Genomic DNA, 24909 nt, shown 5'->3' with positions numbered 1-24909 from the left:
GGTTTTCTCCCACATTAAATGATTTAACACAGATGTGGCGTTTCTACAGCAGTGTTTCCCAACCCTGGTCCTCGAGCCTTTAGATATTTCTCTGCTTTAATATGCCTGATTCAGCTGATTGCAGTTTAGCAAACACTTGTCAGTTGAAATCAATAACACCTAAAACATGCAGGGCAGAGTGCCTCGAGGACCAGGGTTGGGAAACACTGTTCTACAGGAGACTCTCATCATATTCACTTTTAGAAAACCAGATGCCAGTTATACTTATTTTTTTCCCAACTGATCGTGGAAGGGAAACGTCTTCCAGCTCCATTTATTGAAGCCGCACGATGAGTTAATTGCGAATTTTCTGGCCTCACCTCCGCCACTCCTGGAGCCGCGTGCGCAATATTTCGCTTGTCACAGTTTAATGAACTTCTGCACCTATATTTTTCTGTATTTGCCCTTCTATTTAGACTACAAATAGATTAACACAGCATAACATTTTCTGTATTTTTCTCTTGTTATTACTGCAGACTGAAATTAAACGTTCCATTTCAACCAAAGGTTCGAATGCGCTGCTAAACCAGATGTACTCTGTGCGAAAGGTTTATAATTTTTCTGTTTTATTTATTTTTTTGTTTTGTTTTGTTTGTTTTTTTTTCTCACTGGCTACCTGTCGTATTCAACAGGCTGCGTTCTTGCTCCCAATCGGGGGACGCCACATCAGGCCAAGGCAAACGTTCTACCGACTGGACCCGATCAGTCGCAGCACACCACACAGTACAGGATGATCGGTTACAATTATCGCAAGCGACAATCTCAGAAGATTGTCGTAAGGGCAAAATCGGGGCAAAAAATTGTGCAGTGTGAACTGGGCTTAAGGCCTACATCAGAGGACAGATAGTTGCCTACTCAGCAAAAATAAAAATAAAAAAACAGTATAATCAGTCAGCAGAACAATTATGGGGAAATTTTTCTGCCACAGTTCAAGAGCACACATTTTCAGTCTGAAAGCAGGACTTCATGTCTTTCTTCTCAAAACTTGTAATGATTGTTCCCAAAACTCCTCCTCTCTCACAGTCTCTGCTGGCTTTTGGAAACGCCTTTTGGCACAGTTGCCTGGCAACCTCTCAGCCAATAGAATGAAAGTGTTGGTGTGCCTGTGAGGCTACTATCGATTGTAGCAACCTAGAGCACTTTATAAGGGACTCCGTTAAGGAGTCTAGGTTAAAAATAGGCCATTTTATAACTCATGGTTTACATTAAAATAAGATTGAATGAATAAATTGAAATATTTAAAATATAATTTTTCAAAACAAAGCAATCTTAGAACTAATCTACAATAATGTTTACTTAAACAGAAGAATATAAAGGGAAATTAGATGCAAAACTTCAAACAAAAAAAAACTTCTAGCTTGAAGGTAAGTAGGAATATGTGATTCGAAGAATGACTTTTTGGTTATTTGGCAAACAAAATTAATACAAAATTGGGAAACTCCAAAATCATAGTTAACCAATATCTTTATCCCAAACATTAGTGTAAGAAACAAAAAAAATACTTAAACAGGTAAAATGAGGATCTTTTGAGATGCTGTAAAATAAGTAAATGAGCTAAAGCTTCTGGGTGACATTCTTGAAAAGATGTAATTCAGATAGACTATTTGAAAAGTAAAGATCAGCTGATGTGAAACCTTAAATTACTGAGAATAAAGTTGCTTTATTTCTTGGCTGAGTGGTCCATGAGCCGCCCACCCAGTTGTGTTCAGCCTGAATGAAGCTGTTGTTGCTTCCTGGAGCTTGTTAATGGAACAGAGTGTAACTGGGAATGACTGGTCTTAATGCAGAGTCTGTGATGGGTTTGATGAAGCGCTATGTAAATTTGACTTCACTTCATTGTCCAACCTATAGTGAATAGATGTGGTGATTTTTTTTTTCTTATTTTCAAACTTTGTAGAAACGGTAAATGTTTTGTTTATAACTAAAACAGAGATCAATCTAAGGAATCTTGCAGCGTCGTCTTATATTTTACTTGAGTAAGCAGAAAATCTGAAAAAAAGAAAAACAGTAACAAAACTACTGGTTTGATTTTAGGAAGATTTTAACTGTTACACAGCATTGGATAACTTTATTTTGACAAATACTGCAAAAAATAAAAAAAATAATAATGATAACATAAATGATAAGTGATATCAAATTGATATTTTAGCAGAATCATCTACTTGTACAGTGAGAAGATTTTTACTTAAGATTTTGAAGGTAATGTTAAAAACCCAGAGTGACATTTTCGGTTTTGAAACTCTAGAAATTTTTGCTTTATTGATCACAGCTTCCAATGACAATTGGAAACTATATTTGTGACTACTTTTTCTTATTCTTGAGGTTATTTGTTAGAATGAGGATGACAAAAATGACAATGCAAGTTTTATAAATTACAAGACAAATTTCGTCTCAACTGGTTACAAATACTTTGGAATTACAAAAAGGGAATTAACATTAACTAAAGATAAATTGTGGTCTTTAGCAGACTTGATCTTTCGTCATGGCCTATTGTAAATTTTTTTCTAATTTCATCCTCAGATAAAAACACGATTGCTTTTCCATTGAAATTGGTCTGTTTAAGTTGTCCAAAAGAAGGTGACAGAATAGGTATAATAAATGGGATTGGGTTATATTGGAAATTTACATTGGAAATTGTGAAACAGTAACATTGATTCAAGGTTCATTAAATTTACCAAAGCTAACTATTATCAAGGCCCTCCCTACTTTTAAGGCAGTATTATGCGAGTAAAAATGGCGAATTTGAGCTTCACCGGATTCATGGCCATTCTTCTTCTTATGGCGCTTTTCAACAAAACTAAAAGTGATGCTTTGAGGCATGAATACATAACTTACTTTGTTAAACAACATTACATTAAGTTCCTCTACAAGGATTGTTAATATTTTTTATTCTTTGCCATTTTAACAAAATAGTAACAGATTCTTAAGGCACCTAAAAAAGCAGACTTTATCAGCCTAAAGTATACACTGAGATTTAAAACATACTGAAATTTCAGAATATTTAATAAAGTAAGCTTTAAGTGAGAATAAAAAAAATCTATTTTGAGCATGTATTTCAAATATACACAAAGTATCTTTAAAAGCATATTGTTTCATTGGTACACTTGAGCAAATGCATATTTTGTTAATGTTGGAGTTATTTATGCTTTATTTCTTTATCAACTAGGATTTTGTTAGTTTATTCTTAGTTTACTTTCTATTTTTTCCATTATTTACAAAGTTTATTTGTAGGTTAATAATTGTTAATTTTATTAATTTATTGTTTCATTGGTTTGGTAATTTATTTTCTAAGACGGGAAGAACTGTGGGTCCATTTTCTCTATATGGACTGGTATAGGACCAGCATGCATTGGGTTTGTTGCCTATGGGTTTTTACCAGAGCACAAGAGGCAGCAGGAAAACAATGAAAAGTCTGAACTTTGTAATTTGCTTGAAAATAAATCATACAGAGCAATCTTCAAGTTTGAACACTGGACTTCTTTTGCCTGCGTACGAAGCTTCACCCCAGCGCAGCAGTGGTGGCTCCTTGATTGTGATTGGTGCTGGCGCCCAAGTCCAGCAAGACATTTTGGGCAAGAGGCCACTCCTCATATTACTGTACATACTGTAGTTTATATGTCATCAAGGTCCTAATACTATCCTCCCAAAATGTGAGAAGCTTTAGACAGAGTGACAATATTATATTATATGCATATTTCATTGACACTTAACCTTGTAGATTACCAGTGAAGGTATCCAAAAGTGAACATACATAATTCAGCAAACCAAACATTTTGACATTATTATCAGAGTTGCTATTAACAAGAACCCAAAATAGAAGTCATGTTTGTTCATTTCTACTTTGTACAACATCATTCTGTCCACTCACTGTTTATCTGTCTTCCAGGAGAATCTTCAATGTACGAAAGTGTGAAAATGTGTCCAAAATTTGTAACTTTAATTAGTGATAAACAAGATTGAATTTAAACTTTTCAAGCCCCCGAACAATTCTTAGTGACCAAAATGTGAAAACATGGAAGGTTTGATTAAAACTAGAACCAGTCAGATTAATATGGCTTTATTTTTTCTCAGTATAACTTGGACATCAGATAAATCATAAACATATTGAGAAATTAAAAACAACAGACTGTTGATGCACTTCAACTCTGTAAGAACATCAGCCACATTTTTTAAATCAGAAATGTTTCATCAGCACATTGGGATCATGTGATTCCTGCTTCAGAAAGGTGAAGGTCTCTGGACATCCTGAAGGTAAACACCGACCAGCAGGCAGGAAGACAAACACTGATGAGACGTCCTACAACCCAGAGGAGCACGAAGAACCACGATGGTCTGCAGCGGCAGTTTACCAACATCTGAAAATATTATGAATGTGCGGTGCCACCATGCTATTCTGACACTATTAAGTTATTTGCAACACCCTGGCTAAAATTAGTGCATGTAAATTCAGCACTGTATTGCAACTTTTATAGTGGTTGGAAAACAAAAATCGGTGTTAGCTCACCCTGCAAAGCCACCTGTTTTCCTCCCGCTGCAAGGAGGAGATCAGATGTCGTCCTCACCACAGTCCAAGCAATCATGTCATGTTGTAGAAAAACGCTGTTTTGATTTTGATGATGCTGTATGCATAAACGTTTGTGCTCCTAGCTACACTTTATTTGATCTACATTTTGTGTTCTTGTGCTGACATGAATTTAAATATCTAATTGTGTACTAGTTTTGTCTGTTTTGTTGCTTTTACTTTTTAATTTTATTTGTTTTTGTGATAGCATTGTATGTTTTCTTTTTATACATTTCCCATTTTTAACATTTGGAAATGTTGAAAAATGACTAAGATCAATTATAACATTGTGTCTGAGTTGCTTTTGTTGTGCCAGAGTTTAATCAAAGTTAGGAAAAAGAATAAATTAACTTTCAGGATATACATGAGAAATACTCAGAATATTATCAGACTTTAAGTGAGTTGAAGAACTAATACCATTAGGATGAGTAATTTATTCAGATTCCAGTTCATCATTAGTCAGATTGCAATGCGACAATTCAGAAAACAGACCAAATATCTTAATAGAAATTCAAGAAACATTCAGAATATAAATTTTATGGACCTAATCAACTTTTTATGGGCACTGGATCATTATTGTAAGGGAACAAAATGGCAGATGAGACTGAAAAAGAGGCACATAGATTTGTAAATTTAGTTTTAGGTTTTAGTAAAACAAAAGTAGTAATAAAACAGAAAATGAAGGAGAAAATGCAAAAGCAATGTGAGGAAGAAAGAAAAGAATGTTGGTTCTATAAAATCCAATCAAAAACTAGAGAAATGAGATGTAAATGGAGGACGAGGAGAAGAGACAGTTACTTCTCGCCTCAGATTTGGGTGTAGTGGGCTACACAGCACTGTGTTTCAGAGAAACAGGATGTGCAACTAATTACACTCATAATTATGATGAAAAAAGATAAGTTGATTTAAGATTTAAGTAGAATTAAAGTAAATCTATAGTTTATTTATTTATTTGTTCATTAATAACTTGAAAAGTAAAATTAATCAGGTAATATTTCGTCAAATGAAATCAATAGATTATAATCTTTAGTGTCATTCTGTTACACATTTCATACCAGTCGGTGGCGGTAATGCACCAATGTCGTTGTTTGCCAACCGCCAATAACCACCACAGAAGAAGAAGAAGTCAGCATCGCAGCAACGCCATTACTGAATATTGATATCTGTTTTCACAGGTGGGTTAAGAGCACAAGTAACATATGTCTCATTTTTAAAAATGTGTGTAAGTTCAGGACGGTGTTTTATTAACAAAGATACTATTTTAAGATATTTTTGTGTGTTAGAAGTGACTGTTTACTGTCTCTAGCTTAAATACTAAATAGCGTTATTATAAACACGTTGCATGTTATTGTTTAATTTCGGGCATGCGCACAACATTGGAGAACAAAAAGACAACCGTTTATCTGCCGCTTCCGCTTCAAAACAATTCGGTTAACAAAATGAAACCTGGAGATGTAGGTATCATTAATCTAGTGCAGTTCGCCACAGCAAAGGGAAAATAACGCAGAAAAACCGTTGAAGATCAGCTCCAAACCACTCGTTCATTTTCTCAGTCCGTTGCCATAGAAATGACTAACAACAGTTACACTATTATATCAATATTCAACAGTAAAATCCGTTGCTTATGTATTAACCCCAAATTAAGGCTATTCCAAGTGGGTTTACTCTTGTGCCCAGCGCAGCACTGAGAAACTTCAGTCCCCGTCCACCTGCTAAATGGACGCCCTTCCGGTCTGTATAAATAACGGTCAGAGCGGACAATCAGCTCCCAGATTGATTATTTCTCCATCCATTTAGGCCAGGGATGTCAAAGTCAAATACACAGAGGGCCAAAAAAACAAATTTGCTACAAGCCGAGGGCCGGACTGGTTTAATGTTTATTAAAACATATTGAAATGATTGCACATAGCCTATTGAACCAAGACCTAACACAGTGTATATTATTTAACGATTAAATGAATAAAGCAATATTTTGTTATGGCTCTGTCAGTAACTTCAAGGGAAAACATTTTTCAAGAGGCAAACAGCAACAAATTTAATTGTTTTTAAAAACAAAATATGTTTCTTAATATCAAGATAAATGCATAAATCAAAGTGCATGCATTATAAACTGAAAATGCATTACTGTGCTGCTCCATGATCCTACCGATCACTGCTTTCAAATAGTAAAGTAAAAAAATAAATCAAATCAGTTGTATTCTTTCTCATGGCTCTTATCTGCAATTTTACCTGAATCCATTCAACTGAAAAATAAATAAAATAAAATAAAATAAAATACAAAAATATATGGCACACAGACAAAACAATACTTCATTCAAAGAAAAATCACGTCTTGTAGAAACAAATGTAAAAATTTAACTGAAACTTATAAACTTGTCTGAGGCTGAGCCTGATACTTGGAGGTGTCTCATCTTTTGTACAAGTTCATCAATGTTCGGGGTGAGGCTCTGAATAATGAATAATGAAGCCGTTTGGGCGCGCTGTAGTCACTTCGCGGGCTACCGTTGCATTATGGGAAATGTAGTGTTTGCGGGCAAAACACGAGCGGGCGGCTCTGGCTTGCGGGCCGGTTCTCATAGTAATTAAATATCATTCAGGGGGCCATAGATAATTGATTTGCGGGCCGGATGTGGCCCGCGGGCCTTGACTTTGACATATGTGATTTAGGCGCATTGCTGTTTCCAATAGCGAAAATTACGGACTGTAACAGTAACGATGAGCAGAGCAGGTCAACAACTTATGCGCCTTTTCCCCTGGCTCTACTTCGGCAGTCCCGCTGTACTCTACCCGGCCTCGCTCCGCTCTCCTCGGAAGTGATCGGGTTTTCACTGACCCTGCTGGGCCTGGAGCAGGGGGACACCTGGTGGCGGTGGAGGGCATTGAGCCCCACCTCCAGACGTCCTACTCCATGTGCTGCTTCATAACTTTACAACAGAAACGCGTTGTCATTTTTCTGAGGCAGCAGAAGAAGAGAGAGCTGAGCTGATTTTTGTAGCCTGATTCTTCTGGGATTTCAAGAAGAGATGCCCAGTGGGAGGAATGCTGCAGAGTAAACAAGGTTTTAAATTAGTCAATACACATAAACGTTTATGCTATGTTCAAATTAAATCACCATTTTCACTGACACGAAGTAAACAATGATGATGTAAACAGTGACATGTATAAAATGCTTTGTATTTATGCTCAGATTTGCATAAACATTAGATCATACATTACAGAAATCTAAGAAACTAATGTTTCCAATCTCTGGAGTCTTTTTCTATTAATGCAGAATCAATCTACTCCAGGTTATCAGACGTTCATAATATTACTCATCCTAAAAATGACTGAAGTAAATGCAACTAGTAGTACTCACCTCTGAACATAGATAAAATTATTATCCTAAATCATAACTTAGCTAACATTATCTGCTCTATTCAGACATAGTTCTTACATAGTTCTTCTCTTTTTAAAGGAGAAAATAAATGTTTTTAGAAACATCAGCAAACAGTACCGACTCTATGCAGAGTGGGAAGAGACAGTTATTTTAACAGTTATTTTAATTGAAAGGCTTAGGCTTTATCACATCTTTTTATGTATTTTCCAACACTGAAATATTTGTCCTTTTATACCAATGATCACTTAGTTATTTCTTTTTCTGTGTTTATGTTGGAAGGACAAAGTTCAGCTGGTCTGATCACCAAATGAGTAACTGTGGTCGATTTGTTAAAGTATCTTCTACAAGAGCAAAGATAGTGAAACATATTCTATGCATCAGAGTGTAAACCCTTATGGAGTGAATAGATATATTTTATAACCAAGGACAGGATAATTGCAGAACTGTTTATGAGACAGAGTGAGAGCTTCTTGGCATGAAAGGTTTGTTGCAGAAACTTGTTTCCCAAAACTGTTGGAGTAAAGAAATGAACCACAGAGCAGCGATGGAGATGCTGCATCACACCCTGAAGACTTTGAAGAAGAGGAAGAAGAACCCGCCTGCTTTCCATGAGCTGCAGCTGAGATCGCTCAAGCAGCTGTTGGACATTTTATAACATCTAAATCTTTGTTATTTTTCCCGTGAAGGATGGAGAACAGCAGGGATGAAGACAGCTCTTCTACAGTCGGTGTCAACAATGACAAACATCCTCTTAAATGTAAGTTTACAGTTTTTGAGGATTAAAAAGTAACAATGCTACCAAAAAGCATTTCACACATTTTTATTCCTTCTATAGGAAGTTATAGTTTCTTAACATGGGCTGTAACAGGAATTGTTTTTATATCACATATAAAATTGAGCTTTAATTTTCTTGTATCATCTGAGAAATTTCTCTGCAAGCCAAGTTTAGTTTATATCACAATTCAGCAACAATTCAAAGTCCTTTACACAATGAAAACATAAAATGGAGAATAGATAGATTGCAGTGGTGCAATAAGGGAAAAATAAACACAATTTTTAGTGTGGTCTAAAATTAGTGATGTTTAATTTATTATTCTAAATAATCATCTCTAAACAAAAATGTTTTTAACCTTGTGTTACGGCCCGGCTCAGAAGACTGCAACAAAATAATGGGGGAGAGGAAACAACACCAAAAGACGTCATCATGTTATTAAAGAGTGATGTATTGAAGATCACTGGCAATGACATGGATTCCAAATAGCCTGGATATTATTATTTTTGTTGTATTAAGAAAGCTAAAAGTAGACTAGATACTTTTTGTATAGAAAGGACCTCATGTGATGTGGAAAAAGCCAACGGGAGTCATCATGAATATGACTTATTTACTGTGTTCATAGAATAAAGTTCCTTACATCTCTAACGGCTGGCAGTGATTATTTCCAATCTACCAAGTCTGTAACATTAATCAGGTTTTCCCCCTTGTATTTATAGGCCTGGTGGCCCGCCATGCTTTACTAGCGCCACCGCCAGGCTAAGCCTTTCTTGTTGATGTTTTTAGGAAAAAATAAAAAAATCGCTTTTTAAAGCCGGATTGCAAGAGTCTCTGTTGTGCTGAGCGTTTCACTGGCAGAGCAGATTTATTCCTAAAAGATATGTTTATAGAACATAGGTTTATATTTTATGCATTTAAAGCCGGACCAACCACACCGCTGGCGCCTCTGCGCGCTGCAGCGGCTGGATTAAGTTAACCTCAGCGCGGATCGCGCATTCCTCCTTTCACTCGAATTGGACACAGACTGACCTATATGGATATGTACATCAAATCAAAATCAAATCAAATTTTATTTGTATAGCACATTTCAGCAGCAAGGCATCCCAAAGTGCTTCACACAATCAAAACAAAAACAGAAACAAACAGCGAGAAAGAGAGAAAATTAAAAAACAAATAAAAAAAAAAAAAAAACAAACTCCCTTACCAGAGGACGCCGCCGTCCCACACAGAATTTAACTAACTTATAGTTAGAGGAGTCTGCCCTCCCGCGGACTTTAACTGGTTCCATTCCATTTCCATTCCACTTTAATTTTCATCGTTTTCCACCCTCATTTTTCACTTTCTTCCCCATACATAAAAGAAAAAAAAAAAAAAAAAAAAAAATCATCAACTCTCTGTGAGGAATTATGATTCTTTCCAGAGTTTTTGATCAATGTAGGAGTTTAAACCATACCGCTTTAGCTCTTGTTGCTCCGCTCTACGTGAACTGCAGGAATAACTTGTAGTCGCGCTTTCTGAGGTGCATGTTGAGCAAGCGGTGAGAATGATTTGTCTTTGTTGACCAAGAATTTTTCCATCTCAACACGCTGCCCAGCGTCCGGCTCTGTCTGCGCTGATAAAGTTCATGTCTGTGGTCGGGGTTGGCAGGAGCGTTAGTGGTTAACGAATCAGTGCTAACCTCATCATGCAGGTTCAGCCCGGTGAGGAGCTTTCACACTCTCCTCGGAGTCACGCATCATGCTGATTTTATATTATTTTATCATTATTTTTAGTATTATTTTTGCAGTTACATGATGCATAAAACCATATCAAATGCTTTGTCCACTTAGTCAGCCAGAGTTAATGTGTGAGACTGCGCGGAGATCTGAGAAACTCGTCCTATAAACACGGCCAAACAAAATAGTTTCTGTGTCCCCTTGTTAAAAACTCAACAGACACGAAATGGAGCAGCTACTAAAGCCACATTAGCAGCATTGAATTAAATCTCCCTTTTGCTACACATCTCTGTGCAATGCAGCAGATTTAACTCGTTGTGCAGGGCCAGTCCAAGGCTGATGAGGCCTGGAGCAGAATCTGACTAAGGGGCCCTCTTCCTGCTAAAAACATCAGCACCTCTAACAACTTCTGTGTGTGTTAGATTTAATCTGGGACAAGGGAGTAGTTTAACTGGCCAACCTAAAAAGAAATAAGTTATAAATGCATTTTACTAATTAATAAGGAGGTAACTAAGCCATTTGATTCCAGTGTTTTGTGCCTGTGGCACATCATCTAAAAACTGCAGGACAGGACTAACAACTGTGGTCCTCCAGTGCTGGAGTTTGACACCCCTGGTCTAGAGTCAGCACACAACTTCAGTTATTACAGCTAGAAACTAGAAATCTGGCCTGAAATCTAGGTGTAGTGATGAACTCTAACCTGAAGCTTCAGTCACATAAAGACAGTTACAAAGTCAGCCTTCTATCACTTGACAAACATTTTCAGGATTAAAGGATTAATGTCGCAACAAGGTCTAGAGAAACTCCCCCATGCATTTAAGGTTAGTTCCATTGATTACTGCAACAGTGTCTGTACAATTCTGACTAAAAGGTCAATCCTCCAGCTGCAGCTGATCCAGAATGCTGCTGCTGGTGTCCTCACTAAAACCACAAGGATTGAGCACATCACCCAAGTTCTAAAGTCCTTACAATGGTTCCTTGTTGCTCAGAAAATAGACTCTTTCTGCTCTGCATCCCCAGAACCAGAACCAAACATGAAGAAGCAGCTTTCAGCTTCTATGCACCTCAAATCTGGAACAAACTTCCAGAAAACTGCAAAACAGCAGAAATACTGAGTTCCTTTAAAACAAGGATAGACGCCCACCTATTTAAAACTTCTTTTGACCAGTAATCACTGGAACATTGACCAACATGTTCGATGTGTTTTGAAGATTTTAATGATGGAACTTGACAAAATGTAATATCTGTTTCTGGTTTCACAAATAGTGACATCATCATGTGTTTGATGGTTTTCTGCTTTCATGATATAAAGCACTTTGAACATCGTTGTTGCTGAAATGTGCTGTACAAATAAACTTAATTGATTGATTAATCAATAACTTATTGATTCCATTTTTTTTTTCAGCTGCAGAAGTGGAACCATCAACACGCCAGCTCTCTTCTCTGTTTTTGGTGTGTTTGGGGTTGATTTGTGTCATACTGGCTGCAAACATCATCTACTGTGAGTTTCATTTCAACAGAATATATTTTAAGTTTCTTCCTTTATAACAAGTATTTAGAGCAGTGGTTCTTAACCTTTTTTGAGGTACCGAACCCCCCAGTTTCATATGCGCATTCACCGAACCCTTCTTATTCCTCCTCCTCCACTCCCCCACCCCCCAACACACAACATACTTTGCAGTATTCTGATTTAGTAATGTAATTATTTTAGCTGTGCTACCACCCCCACGCCACTAGAGGCAGTAGCAACCCCGAAAAGATGCGACTAGGGAGCAGATTTAGACTATAGAATTTGGTAAAAAGAGTGGAGCTCCTTCAATCAGGGCTCCTCCGCAGCTCTGATTGGCTAAGCAATGTAACGTGATCCTTTGATTGGCTAAGCAATGTAACGTGATCCTCTGCAGCAAGTGATGGCAAAGCGGGGCGTCATCACGACTTTACACAAGTGTGTCTTTACCTCTGCGGCAGAGGCTCCCTGGGGTTCGATCGAACCAGGTTAAGAACCACTGATTTTTTAAAGCATTAGGATGCAAGTGTTCAGCAGTAAGAGGAGATCTGAGGGTTGACAAAAAATCAGGGACACTGAAGTGTCACCAAGAATCAGTTCAACTTAATGCTGCCCAGCTTGAAACCTGTCAAGGTGTTAAAGTTTTTATGGAAGAGCTAAAGGCGTAGTTTAGTATGTGCGGACAAACCATCATTCAATATTTATATACTCCCACCAGCTCAGGTTCTAATGTCTCCTTTCCTCTTTTAATTTCATTCCCCTTTATTATTTAGAAACTGGAGTACTGACTTTCAACCCAGATAAGGAATTAGAACAAACTTCGAATCCAGAGAAACAACTTAAATTTGTGGAGTACTCACTTTTTGGAACAACACTGCCTGGTGGATGCTGAGCAGAGCTACGTCTGTGAAATATTACTGCCTGTAGCGCGTAGCAGCGGTTCAAGAGCAATAACAGAACCAGCGTCTTACACCGCCAGCTTGAATTATTTCTCGGGTTATTTGTTTAGCTTTCTGACCGTGATGCTAATCATCCGGGTGAGTGTTGGTAGCTGTGCTGCTTTACCTGCTGTCTGGCCACTCGGACGTCCTTTTTCCCTGCGTTGAGCCTCGATGTAGCCAAACTCCGTCAAGCACTTGTTTTTCAAATGTCATATTAGATTTGTTGTGTTGATGCATTTTGCCGTGCTTCACCCCCGAAGTAATTTTCTGCCACAACGCGCAAACGTCCCCATTCACTCAGAGCGTTAAAGTTCCACATGACAGGATTTTTTGCCGCGCGCTGCGCAGTGTGAAGGATAGAGGAGATGAGCTGCACACGCAGGCTGCGAAGTGAGATACAGGTGATTGATTTTGGTGATCGGCAACAAGAAACAGTGATCGGCGATCACCGATCATACATCACAGAAATCGACCGATCATGATCGGTGGTCGATCAATCGTCACACCTCTAGTTTTTGATTACTCTAGTTTATCAGTATTTTTTAGAAATTGTGAAATACTCACTATTTAGACCAATATTATACTTTTTAGCTTACTTTTTAGTTTACTATGCAGAGAGACTCCTATTCTTCCAACACAGAAAAAGAATTGGACCAGAGGATACTTGCTTATCTAGCAACCCTGAATAAGAGTATCTAGTTTTATATACTTTGGATCAACATTATTAGATGTTATTTTCTTTCTTCTTTTGCTCTTTCCTTTCCTTTGGTTTGTATTTCCTTTTAATTCACGTGAAGCACTTTGATTTGCCTTGTTGCTTAAAATGTGCCATATAAATAAAATTACTTTACCTTACCTTACCTTTTACAGTTCGCCAGTCCATCACAGGGCAACACAGATACTATCAGAGCAAACATCCATGCACTCACTCATACCTAGGGGCGATATAGTGAGACCAGTTGGCCTAATAGTCATGTGTTTGGTCTCTGAGAGAAAGCAGGACTACCTATCCTAAGAATATGTTCTAAGGGTTTGAGAGAGAAACTGAAACATTTTGATGCTTCTCTGATACAGACAGATTCAATGACTTTCTGACTAATTTGTGTGTTTTTATAGTGAGTCTGAATGCGGCCAGTCGGCAGGAAAATATCACAAGCCTTGCAAGAGTAAATAAGCAACTGATTGAGGAACAAAAAATGATGAAGAAAAAGTTGATGGAGGTGAACCGAGACAGACACCTGAGCGAAGTAAGATCGAGGGATACCCGAGAGAGGCTTACTCAAGACACAGGGAAACTGAACAGTAAGACAGAGGAGCTTAACAAAGAGAGAGACGAGCTGAGCAAAGAGAAAGAGGAGATGAACAAACAGAAAGAGGAACTGAGCCAAGACAGAGAGGAGCTGAAGTATATGACTGAGCAGCTGAAAAAAGAGAGAGATGTGGTGAGCAAAGCAAAAGAGGAACTGAGCAAAGCAAAAGAAGAGCTGAGCAAAAAGAAAGAAGAGCTGAGCAAAGAGAAAGAAGATCTGAGCAAAGAGAAAGAGGATCTGAGTAAAGAGAAAGAGGATCTGAGAAAAAATACAAAAGAGACAAGCAAAGAGGATGAGGATCTCAGAAAAGAGAAAGAAAAACTGAGTAATGAGAAAAAGGAGCTGATGAAAGAGAAAGATAAGCTGAATAAAAACAAAGCCAAGCTGAGCAAAGAGAAAGAAAATCTTAGCAAAGACAAACAAGAGCTGAGCAAAGACAAAGACAGACTAAACAAAGAAAATGACAATTTAAGCAAAGACAAAAGGACGGTGAGCAACGATAAAAAGGAAATGAAAATAGTGGAAGTCGACCTAAACAATTTAGAAATGGCGCTGAGAAAAAAGGAAAATGAGCTGAACAAAAAGACAAAGGAGTGGAAGGAAGAGAAGGATGAGCTGAATAAAAAGAAAGAACAGCTAAGCAAAAGCACAAAGGACCTGAACAAAGAAGAAGAGAATCTGAAAAAAAGGAAAGATGAGTTGAAAAAATTGAAAGCAGAACTGAGCCAAGAGAAAAAGGGGCTGACGAAGGAAACTAGCAAAAAGAAAGAGGAGCTGAACAAAATCAAAGATGATCTGAGCAAAAAGAGAGCAGAGCTGAGCAAAACAACCGATGAGCTGAGCAAAGAGAAAGACGAGTTGAGCAAAGAGAGAGACGAGTTGAGCAAACAGAAAAGGGAGCTGAGCAAAGAGAAAAACGAACTGAGCAAAGCGAAAGACAAACTGATCAAACACAAAGACGAACTGAGCAAAGAAAAAAAGGAGCTGAGCAAAGAAAATGATGAACTGATCAAACACAAAGACAAGCTGAGCAAAGAAAAAACTGAGCTGAACAAAAAGAACAAAGAACTGAGCAATAAGAGAAAGGAGCTGGACAAAGAGAAAGATGAACTGAACAAAAGAAAAGGCAACCAGAGCAAAATGAAAGCAGAGCTGAGCAGGAAGACAGAGGAGTTGAACAAAGAGAAAGGGAATCTGAATAAAAAGAAACTGGAGCTGAACAAAGAGAAAGAAGAGCTGAACAAAAAGAAAGTAGATTTGAGCAAAGAGACAGCGGAGCTGAACAAAGAGAAACAGGAGCTGAACAAAAAGAAAGTAGATTTGAGCAAAGAGACAGCAGGGCTGAACAAAGAGAAACAGGAGTTTAGTCAAAAGAAAGCGGATCTGAACAAAGCGAAAACAGATCTAAACAAAGAGACAGGGGAGCTAAACAAAGAGACAGAGAATCTGAGAAAGAAGACAGAGCAGCTGAACAAAGAGAAAGCGGATCTGAACAAAGTGAAAGCGGATCAGAACAAAGTGAAAGAGGAGCTGAACAAAGAGAAAGCGGATCTGAGCAAAGGGAAAGCAGAGCTGAATAAGGAGAAAGAGAAGCTGAGCGTATTGATAAAGGAGTCAGACATTCAATGCAAAGAGAGAGATACCCTGAAGACCTTCTACGACTACGTCTTCAGATTTAAAACATTTCCAGTTTCAGAGCTCTGTCCTCAAGATAGTAATTATATTTCTAATTTACATTTGAAACTTTTGATTATTCATTTTATTTTTGAAATATTCTGTTATAAACAGTTTTTGAAGACATAGCTGACCGTTATTATCACAGGTAGAGTGCTGAAGGTCACTTTTCTGACAGCAAAGTGAGCCAGTAAAAGTAATTCATTAGCAGCAGGTTTACAGCCAAGTTTTGGTTTCAGAGAATGTTTTTGTTTTTTGGTGAACCCTGTGGTACGCCACTTCTGACTAGAATGATATCATCATTTAATCACCTTCCAATATTGATCTGCACTCTACCTTTAAAAGCTTTGCTGGAGTAATTTTGATGACTGAAATGTTAATTAAGTTCACATGGATTTCTTCTAGAAATAAAATTTCTTCTTTTTGACATTATTTTACCAAAGTTTCACTTAATTCTGCTCTTTCCCCTTGTCTAGTGAGACCAAGGTGTCTGGATTGCAGGGTAAAGGAGCCATTATACAAGGGACACTGCTACTGGATTCACGATGATTTAAAAAATTCGATGACCTGGGATCTAGGTCGAAAGTGGTGCCATCAATTTGGTTCAGATTTGGTTGTAATTGAGGATCTGCAGGAGCAGGTAAAACAAAACACCACCACTACTCTTGAAGTTTAAAACTAATCTGGAATTTTCTGGAAGATTAATAGCTTGACAATACTGTGTCACACGTACTAGATGAATCAGCGTCTCCTAATTACAAATTTTTAAGTCACAATAGAAAACACAAAAGAGGAGGAGGCGTGACTTTGTAGATTTGTGTTTCTATAATGTAAAGCACTTTGAAGTGCTTTGTTGCTGAAATGTGTTGTACAAATAAACTTGATTGATTGATTGATAGCCTGATGTAACAAAGATTTATGACAGCCTAAAATAAAATCTGTCCACAGGAATTTATCACCCTTCAAATCAAATACCACGAAACTTGGAAAGGATTCTGGATAGGGTTATATCGTACACCAGGCGGATGGGTCTGGGTTGATGGACGCAAGAACACGCTCGAGTAAGAACTATTATCTAAAAATATGCACATTTAAAGCTGCAGTATGTAACTGTTGTAGGAAACGTTTTTTCATATTTGTTGAAACTGTTGTCATGTCCTAACCTGGTATCAGATAAGATGTGAAAAATTGGGCTCCTCTGCCTTCTCCCAATGCTCTGAGTGCTAACTAGAAACAACCAATCAGAGCCCAGGGGCGGGTCTTAGCGCTGTCAGTCACAATCTAGTGTGGCGATGCTGGTCAGCCTCTTCTTAGGGGACAGTGCATTTCTTCAGAGTGCAATAATATGTCAGGGAGGAGGTGGAAGGGGGTCGATCTTTACATAGATTATCTGGCTCATACCAAACTGTCACAACATGGTGACAGTTTTAACAAAGATGTAGAAAAAATATTGTTTATAAAGGTTACATAGGTAGAAATGTAAATATATTTAAATAGATTTTCCACAAGCTCGTAGAAGAGTAAAATATACTGAGTGACAACGACTCCAGGATCTCCCAGGACTTCTTCTAAAACCAAACCTTGGTGGACTGTGAGACATGTCATGTACCGCTACTCTCACCCTAGCTCATTACTCTAGGGTGAGAGTAGACTGGTTACGAGATTAGGGCTGCAACAATAGATACATATGATTGTACGAACAAAAACAAAAGGGGGAAACAAAACAAAATGGGCACCCAACGGAACGCACAACGTGGTGCTGCTTACCTTAAGCGTCCATTCACAGTCCCGTCACCCGCTGGCATCCCGTAGAGAAGGGCCAGCCAACACCATCCTTCGTCCGTCAGACGCTCAGTTCAACTGTTGTTTTTTTTCTTTAATATGTAGTTATTTCTCTTCTTTTCCTAAAACACCAAATGTAATTCCGGCTTTTGCCAAAAGTGAAAACAACAAAAAACAAACTTCAGCCTGGCCAAAACATCCGACGCTCCCCTCTGGGCTGATCCGTCCCGGGGTGAAGGTTCTCTTCACCGTAGTGTTAGTTATTTTTCTTAACAAAGGTCTGCTGCTGCAGCAGCTCCAAACACGCCAAGCATCACTCATTCACCCCAGATGTGCCACCAGCGCAGTTTTAAAAGCATCCAGGACTAGTTGGACATGTTGGCCGAAATATGTTGCAATTTTCCTATTACCTAAAAAATTGCTGTTTGTGATGCGCCGTAATTACGTCAAAAATGTACATCTTTTGTTATATTTTTCACCCATGGAGGTCGCCATTTTTTCACCGCTGGGTTGACGACACGTTTTGGTCCATTCTGTACTGGAGTCTACAGAGTAAACACAGGAAGGCTAACTTTACCTCAGTAGTTGTTTATCATATTGCGTTTGACTGGTGCCATTTTAGATAATGCCACACTGCGTCACTATCGGCTGTGATGAAAAATATAAAAACAAATGAACAATGAGACCGAATCTGGATCATTTCCCACATAAAGAAAGGAGAGCGCTGTGCGAGAGCCGGAGAGGAACACAACGGAGGACCTAATCTGGACCCTGGACATTTCTCCACACCACTCATTTGTACCAGCAGAACCAACGAAGGCTCTAAGGTACCTCGTTACCTTAACGAGCTGGATGCCCTTTGAGATGCTAACAGGAGCTAAACATCACCAATCCGACTGGATCCATGGAGGTTCGGGTCGGTGGTAACAGTCCGGTGTGGCTGTTACCACCACGCTGGACTCTACACAACACAGCAGGTGCCGAACCGGATACAGCGCTCCAGACAAGCAGCGCTAATGGCGCTGGAACAGCGGTACTGTGAAACCACTACCAACACCGAACAAAGTTCGGACCCTTAACTGCTGTTGCCTTACCGGAAATAGAGCTACAGAAGTTCTTGCTTAGATCACACAGTCCGACCAGAGGTACGTGTCATTCATTGTTTCATTATGAAGCTGAAGGCAGCAGCAGCTCCTACGGCCAACTCTTCCTCTTCCTCCGTTTGCTCCTTCTCATCTTCATCACCTCTTGTGATTTCTACGGTCCGATTGATTTCAATGCGCTCCGGTTCAAATTAAAAAGGCTTAATAACGGTACCCATCACTGTTTTGGCTGGAGGAACCAGGCAGTCGGACCGTTACACGTCATTTACCCAGAATGCATTGCAGCGTGAACAATATGGCGACATTCCTGTGAAAATATTTTATAAAAATGTATAAAAACTAAAAAAACCTACAGTATTATTACGGTATTGCTTTTACTTCTAAGATAAATATTTCCCAAATAAGATCTATTTTTACAACTAATCGTGGTTCCCTTTAAAGCTTGGGCTGACTGTGACCCGCCACCCTCCAGTGAACCTTCAAATGTGCCATTAATAAAAATAAAAACAAATAATCAGGAGACGGAAGAAAATGTGAGCGTGTAACAGACATGATTGGGTTCATTGTTCTGTTTGGACGTCCAATGATGTCAAGGCTTACTGGGCTTCCTCTTTTCAGCACGAGCTTCAGACGTCTGATCAGGCTCAAGAAGTTCCAGTTGTGGAAAAACAAAAACGTTCTTTATCTTCCTATTATAGCTATGAGCAACTGCAGCTGGGTTTTCTTGTGCCTTTGGGTCAGTGGTGCTGCAGGTGGTTGAGTTCAGGCATGGAGACCTTCAGTCCTCAGTCTGTCCTCACTGTGGGACCTGAAACCTCTGTGGCTGATGCCACCAATCCTTGCTGCTGGTCTTTAGCAGTCAGTCGATGGTTTTTGACCACCTGCCTCCTTGGGAATCTGGCGGCTTTCTGTTTCTGCCACTAGGGGGCGTAGCCTTTGTCCCTGTAACTTTAAAGTTGGGTTTTATTCTTCCAGCTGTAACTCTATGAACATTCAGGTCATTTGCTATGTTTTTGTATCTCTTTCCTGGTTTATGCAAAGTAACAGGCTTCTCTAAACCTTCTAACAAAGCCTTTGACTAGGCCATTATTGTAAGATGCATAAATGAAACATTAAGTCCTTCCTCAAACAGGATTGGTGAAGGCCTTCATTGGTTAAATCAGGGGTGATCAAGACAAACCCCCTGATTTGCAAACATATGAAGAAATCTGTTCAGAGGGATGAGTAATTTTTAGACTTCATCATTGGAAGTAGTTCTTTATGTTGAATTTGGATTAGTGTCATTTATTTCTTAAACATCTAAGAAAATTTCAGATGTACCAAAACCCTGAATTGCTGTTGGGGTTGAATAATTTTAGATTGAACAGTAAAAACAAACAGACTGAGCCTACGCAGCTATCACAGGTTTGAGTCCTGACCTGTTGACCTTTTTCACATGTCCTCCCTCTTTCTCGCAACCCCCTTTCCTTCCATTCAAAGTCAAATAAAGATCACAAGAGCCAAGAAAGTCCTTTAAAAAATTAGATTTTTTTAAAATAAACATTTTTATTAGTTTTATATTTTCACAAATAGAGAAAATAGAACATCACATCATACACTGTACTGCCTACAGTCTCTTCAGTAGACTGTACTGAAGAGAAACAAAACAAAACAGAAAATTTGATTTTTAAAACATTTTGATCTCCAAAATCCAATCTTCCAAGTTTGTAAAACACCATTTATTTACTGCAAGTCTAGTTACTTTTCAAGTGTGTTTTTATTTATACAGAGACAATTATAACTGTCACATCTAGATGCGGACAGATATCAGTTTGATGTAATTAAGCTGCTGTGCAAATTTTATCTTATAAATGTTCTGAGGTTCATGTTTCTTCTGTCTTAAAGCTTCTGGATGAAAGGGATTCCCCATAATTCAGGAGCAGCGGTGCATTTGCCACAAAGAACAGCCACGGACAGCTGGAAAGCAGAAGAGAAAAATGCATACTACAGTTTCATCTGTAAGCGTCCGATGACTGTTTGGCCCTATAACTAACACTGTTCTCTTAAAGTTTCAACAAGGATTACTCAACTGTGTCATCAATTTTTGCTTTTAAACAACAAATCTAAATTTTATGTCCACGGCGACAAGCCCGATAAACTATTAGTAACCCTGCTGCAGGGCTCTAGGCCAAGGCAAATTATTTCTAAAATTTGAAAACAAGGTGTCAGAAGTCTCCCTTGCATCAAACTCAATGCAATCTGACAAAAGCCCAGGTCCAGATGGTATCCCATCAGAATCTTTCCTCAAACCTACTTTCTGTACAGCTTAGGCCTCCCTTTAAACAAGGATCCCTCCCTTAGTCATTTTACAAAGCTTGTATCACACTTATTGCAAAAAAAGGGGAAATATCCAATGGATATCACCTCATGCAGGCCTATTTCTCTCCTGAATACAGACGTCAAAATTTTAGCCAAAATTCTTGGTTGCAGGCTGGAAATCGTTCTACCATCAGTTGTTTCAAAAGGCCAAACAGGTTTCATTAAAGGTCGGCCTCATGTTTTAAAGTTAGAAGGATGCTTAACAGTGTTTTGTCTCTTTGACTATCCTTTTGCAGTCCTAAGTAGATTCGGCTCTCGGGGAAAAGTCATTTCATGGATTAAATAATTGTACCGTCTGCTACAGTTTGTACCAATTTTCACACCTCAAAACCATTTAAATGAACAACAGGCACCCATCAGGGCTGCTCTTTAAGCCCCCTGCTCTTTGATCTGGCCATAGAGCCCCTCGTCATTGCAATTAGTATCAGTAAGGAGATATCAAGCATTCAGAGCAATGACATGGAACATAAGGCATCGCTTTATGCAGACGATCTTTTATCTCCCCATCATCAGCCTCGCTGAGTTTTTCTCTCGATCTGTTTAGCTAATTTGGTCATATTTCTGTGTATAAGCTGAACCTTACCAAACGTGAGCTTTTCCCTCTACGTAGTAAAACAGATATGTCAGATTTTACTACTGCCGTATCCTATTTCTGATTTTATTATTGGGCTGCCAACCTTAGATGCGTAGTGTTTGGTATTTTTACCATAACTTTGCTGACCGTCCTGACTGGGTGGTCATGGAATTACACAGTGACAACAATATATCCATTCTGGCCGTTCACTCAGTTTCTTTGCCAGAGTCAGTGATGGCATAGCTACTTTGAAAAAGTAACTTTAATTGGATTACTGATTACTCTGATAACTTAGTTACTTTACTGATTACTTAATTTGGAAAGCAACTAAGTTCTGTTACAAGTTACATTAGTAGTTACTGCCGCCACCTCAATATTAATATTGCATTGAGCTTTGCCAATGCTTACATAACTGCAAGTTATTTTATCAACAATGTATATCCACTTATAAGGTTGAAGTGAAGGGGAGATTGTTTAATGGTTACAACAGTCCAAAAAAACAATACAAAACTAGTATTTTTTGTGTTTTTGTGTAATGGTGCCATCTCACCAAACGTGTTTCGCACACCTGATGCGTAAAATACTAGGTGTAGGGCAAAATGTCAAGTGTCAGCATTCAAAGTGCACACACGTCAAACTTGAAGCGTTGGATGCGTTTGGTGTAAATAGGATTTTAGAGTCCCCGCCACCAGCCTCCAGGTTCTGCGTTACAACCCTGTGTTTGCTGTCAGAGCGCAGCGCACAATGCTCCTCCTGCGGCTCCACAACTCGGATGGCTGCACAGATCTGTGACACCCATCTTAATCTTAATGATTACATCGGCCTTTATCTGTACATCTTTATGGACACGTTCATTCGTGGCTGTTTTCACATTTATTGTGCAGTCCAGATTAGTCTTGATGTTTGCAGTTTTCTGGAGCGTGACACAAATATATTAACTTGACATTAAGGTAACTCTGCAAGATGCAGCTGGACGGATCATCCAGGAAATGATGGACAGGGAGAGCCCAACTAATACTACCTGGATGTCAGTCAAATTCTCAGGTTTATTATGTGTCTCTGCTTATTTCCAAGCCCAAATGAGCAACTTCACATTCAAAAACAAGCCCAAAAAATGCAACCCTCAACTCATTACCAATTTGCAAGCGACTTTCGAAAAGAAACAAGCCCAAAATCGCTTATAATAATCAGACTTGGCGACAGAAACTCAAAATAGTTCCTGTTTTTCTAGCAACAAAATGCTTATCCATTGTTTACACTTCTTTTGTGGTGTGTTATCACAGCTGATAACTTTCACGTAGATCGGTGGTCACTCCCCAATCTGCGCAGAAGGAATGAAATTGAATTACTAAAGAAAATAGTAACGCACAGTGATACAGTGATTTGGATAAGTAACTTTAAAACAATGACTGGATTTGACATAGTAACGCGTTAGACTACTTGTTACTGAAAAAAGGGGTCAGATGAGTAATGTGTTACCGACATCACTGGCCAGAGTTTCCCATTAGTGACCCTACCTGTAAAGGGCTGATTTGGTGACTTTATAATAAAATGTTGACTATGGCAGAGACCTTCTCACTTAAAACCTCAAGGGAAGAAGACTTGAACATGACTACCAGATGAGACATGGGTCTCTATACTTAAACTTGTGAATGCAACATCTCTGTGTGCGCGCCATTGCCGCATTCAGTTCAGAGTGGTACACAAAGCCCACTTCTCCAAAAGCAAACTATCTCGTATCACCCACACTGCTGAAGCCACACTGGGTAAGGTAAGGTAAAGTAAGGTAATTTTATTTACATAGCACATTTTAAGCAACTAGGAAATTCAAAGTGCTTTACAGGAGTTAAAAGGAAATACAAACAAAATAACAAACCAAAGGAAAGGGGAAAAAATGCTCCTGTTCAGGGTTGCTAAGTATCTAATACCATTTCTAAATAGTGAGCACTCAACAGTTTCTGGTAACATAAGCTAAAGAGTGACTGATCTAATTCCTTTTCTGGGTCAAAGTGAGTACTCCACAATTCTACGTTCTAAAAGAAGATCGATCCATGGCGGACAAGGGAATGAGACGAAGAAACCAAAAGTTAAAGTAAAGCTCTTAAAATGTTGAAAATGAATCATATCTCCCAGAATAATTGAATCCAAGAAGTTTCAAGCTATTTTGATTATTAAAAAAAATTGGATTTTTGTAGGTATTTATTTAATAGGGAGAGAAGCACAGATTAATAAGTACGGACAATAACTGTGAATGAAAGAATATGATTATATATGTTTACATTTATACAGCATTAATATATTTAAACAATATTAATATATTATTGCAATATATTATCTTGATCTGGGACCTGAGTCCAAATTTTGTACCACAAACAATCTATTGTGAAATATGACGATAAAAATTCATGAATCCTTAAATCTAAATGTAAAGAAATATACAAAAATAATTTGCTAAGCAAATACAATAAGATATGATTATTCCTTTTATGAGTTTGTTTACAGACATAAGTAGATTTTATTGGGGATATCATGTTTTAGAAAAATGTTTTGATTTTGGTGATGCTGTATGTATGAAAGTAATAAGGTTAGAAGGATTCTTCTATTGTTCAACCTAGCTTGTTCGGATTCAGGTCCCAGATTAAGAAATTTCCTACACAATAAATAAAAAGCAATGTAAATGATTTGATATATCGATATGTGCGTGTAAATAATTCATGAGATGAAACTGTGAGGTGCAGCTTGAGTTCAGGATTCTGAGGCTGACGAACTGTTTCTCAGCCTGGTGGTTTGTGTGCAGGATGTGTGTTGCCTCAAGGTTTTTTTTTTCTTCTCACATTTCATTCATCTGTTCAAGGTGGAAAATAGAAACTTTCACAGTGCTCTGATGCAAAACAAAAATTTATTCCACAGTTTTTGTGTAACCTTTAGTTAACTAACACAAATCAAAACTACGGTAGAAAATTACCAATTATTTCTCCCCTCAGATTTGGGTATATTGGGATACACAGCACTCTTTGTAATGGGGACGAATAGACAATAGAACATATTACACGGTCAAAATTATGACTTAGAAAAGTAAGGTTTATTCAAAATTTAAAACGAATTAAACTTAAACTAGATTTGATTGAATTATTTCGCTGTAACTTGAAAAGTAAAAGTTATATTTAAGCTTTAAAATCCTTTAGCGTCATTATATT

The 24909-nt window shown here is 38.2% G+C and overlaps 1 protein-coding gene across 1 annotated transcript; it reads left to right on the top strand.

The window, feature by feature from the left end:
- Positions 1–5674: 5674 nt before the first annotated feature.
- On the top strand, positions 5675–20843 carry LOC103477753 (uncharacterized). The gene is made up of 7 exons (XM_017309690.2): positions 5675–5775; positions 8663–8733; positions 11869–11964; positions 14028–15935; positions 16372–16535; positions 16844–16956; positions 20665–20843. The coding sequence occupies exons 2-7, from the start codon at positions 8664–8666 to the stop codon at positions 20810–20812; spliced, it is 2499 nt and encodes an 832-aa protein (XP_017165179.2). The 5' UTR covers positions 5675–5775; position 8663; the 3' UTR covers positions 20813–20843.
- The last annotated feature ends 4066 nt before the right edge of the window (positions 20844–24909 follow it).

Source organism: Poecilia reticulata, chromosome 16 (genome assembly GCF_904066995.2).
Source record: "Poecilia reticulata chromosome 16, P_reticulata-male-v2, whole genome shotgun sequence".
NCBI classification, from domain to species: Eukaryota; Metazoa; Chordata; class Actinopteri; order Cyprinodontiformes; family Poeciliidae; genus Poecilia; species Poecilia reticulata.
The sequence above is the reverse complement of the archived record's forward strand: the minus strand, read 5'-3'. Positions and strand labels throughout refer to the sequence as shown.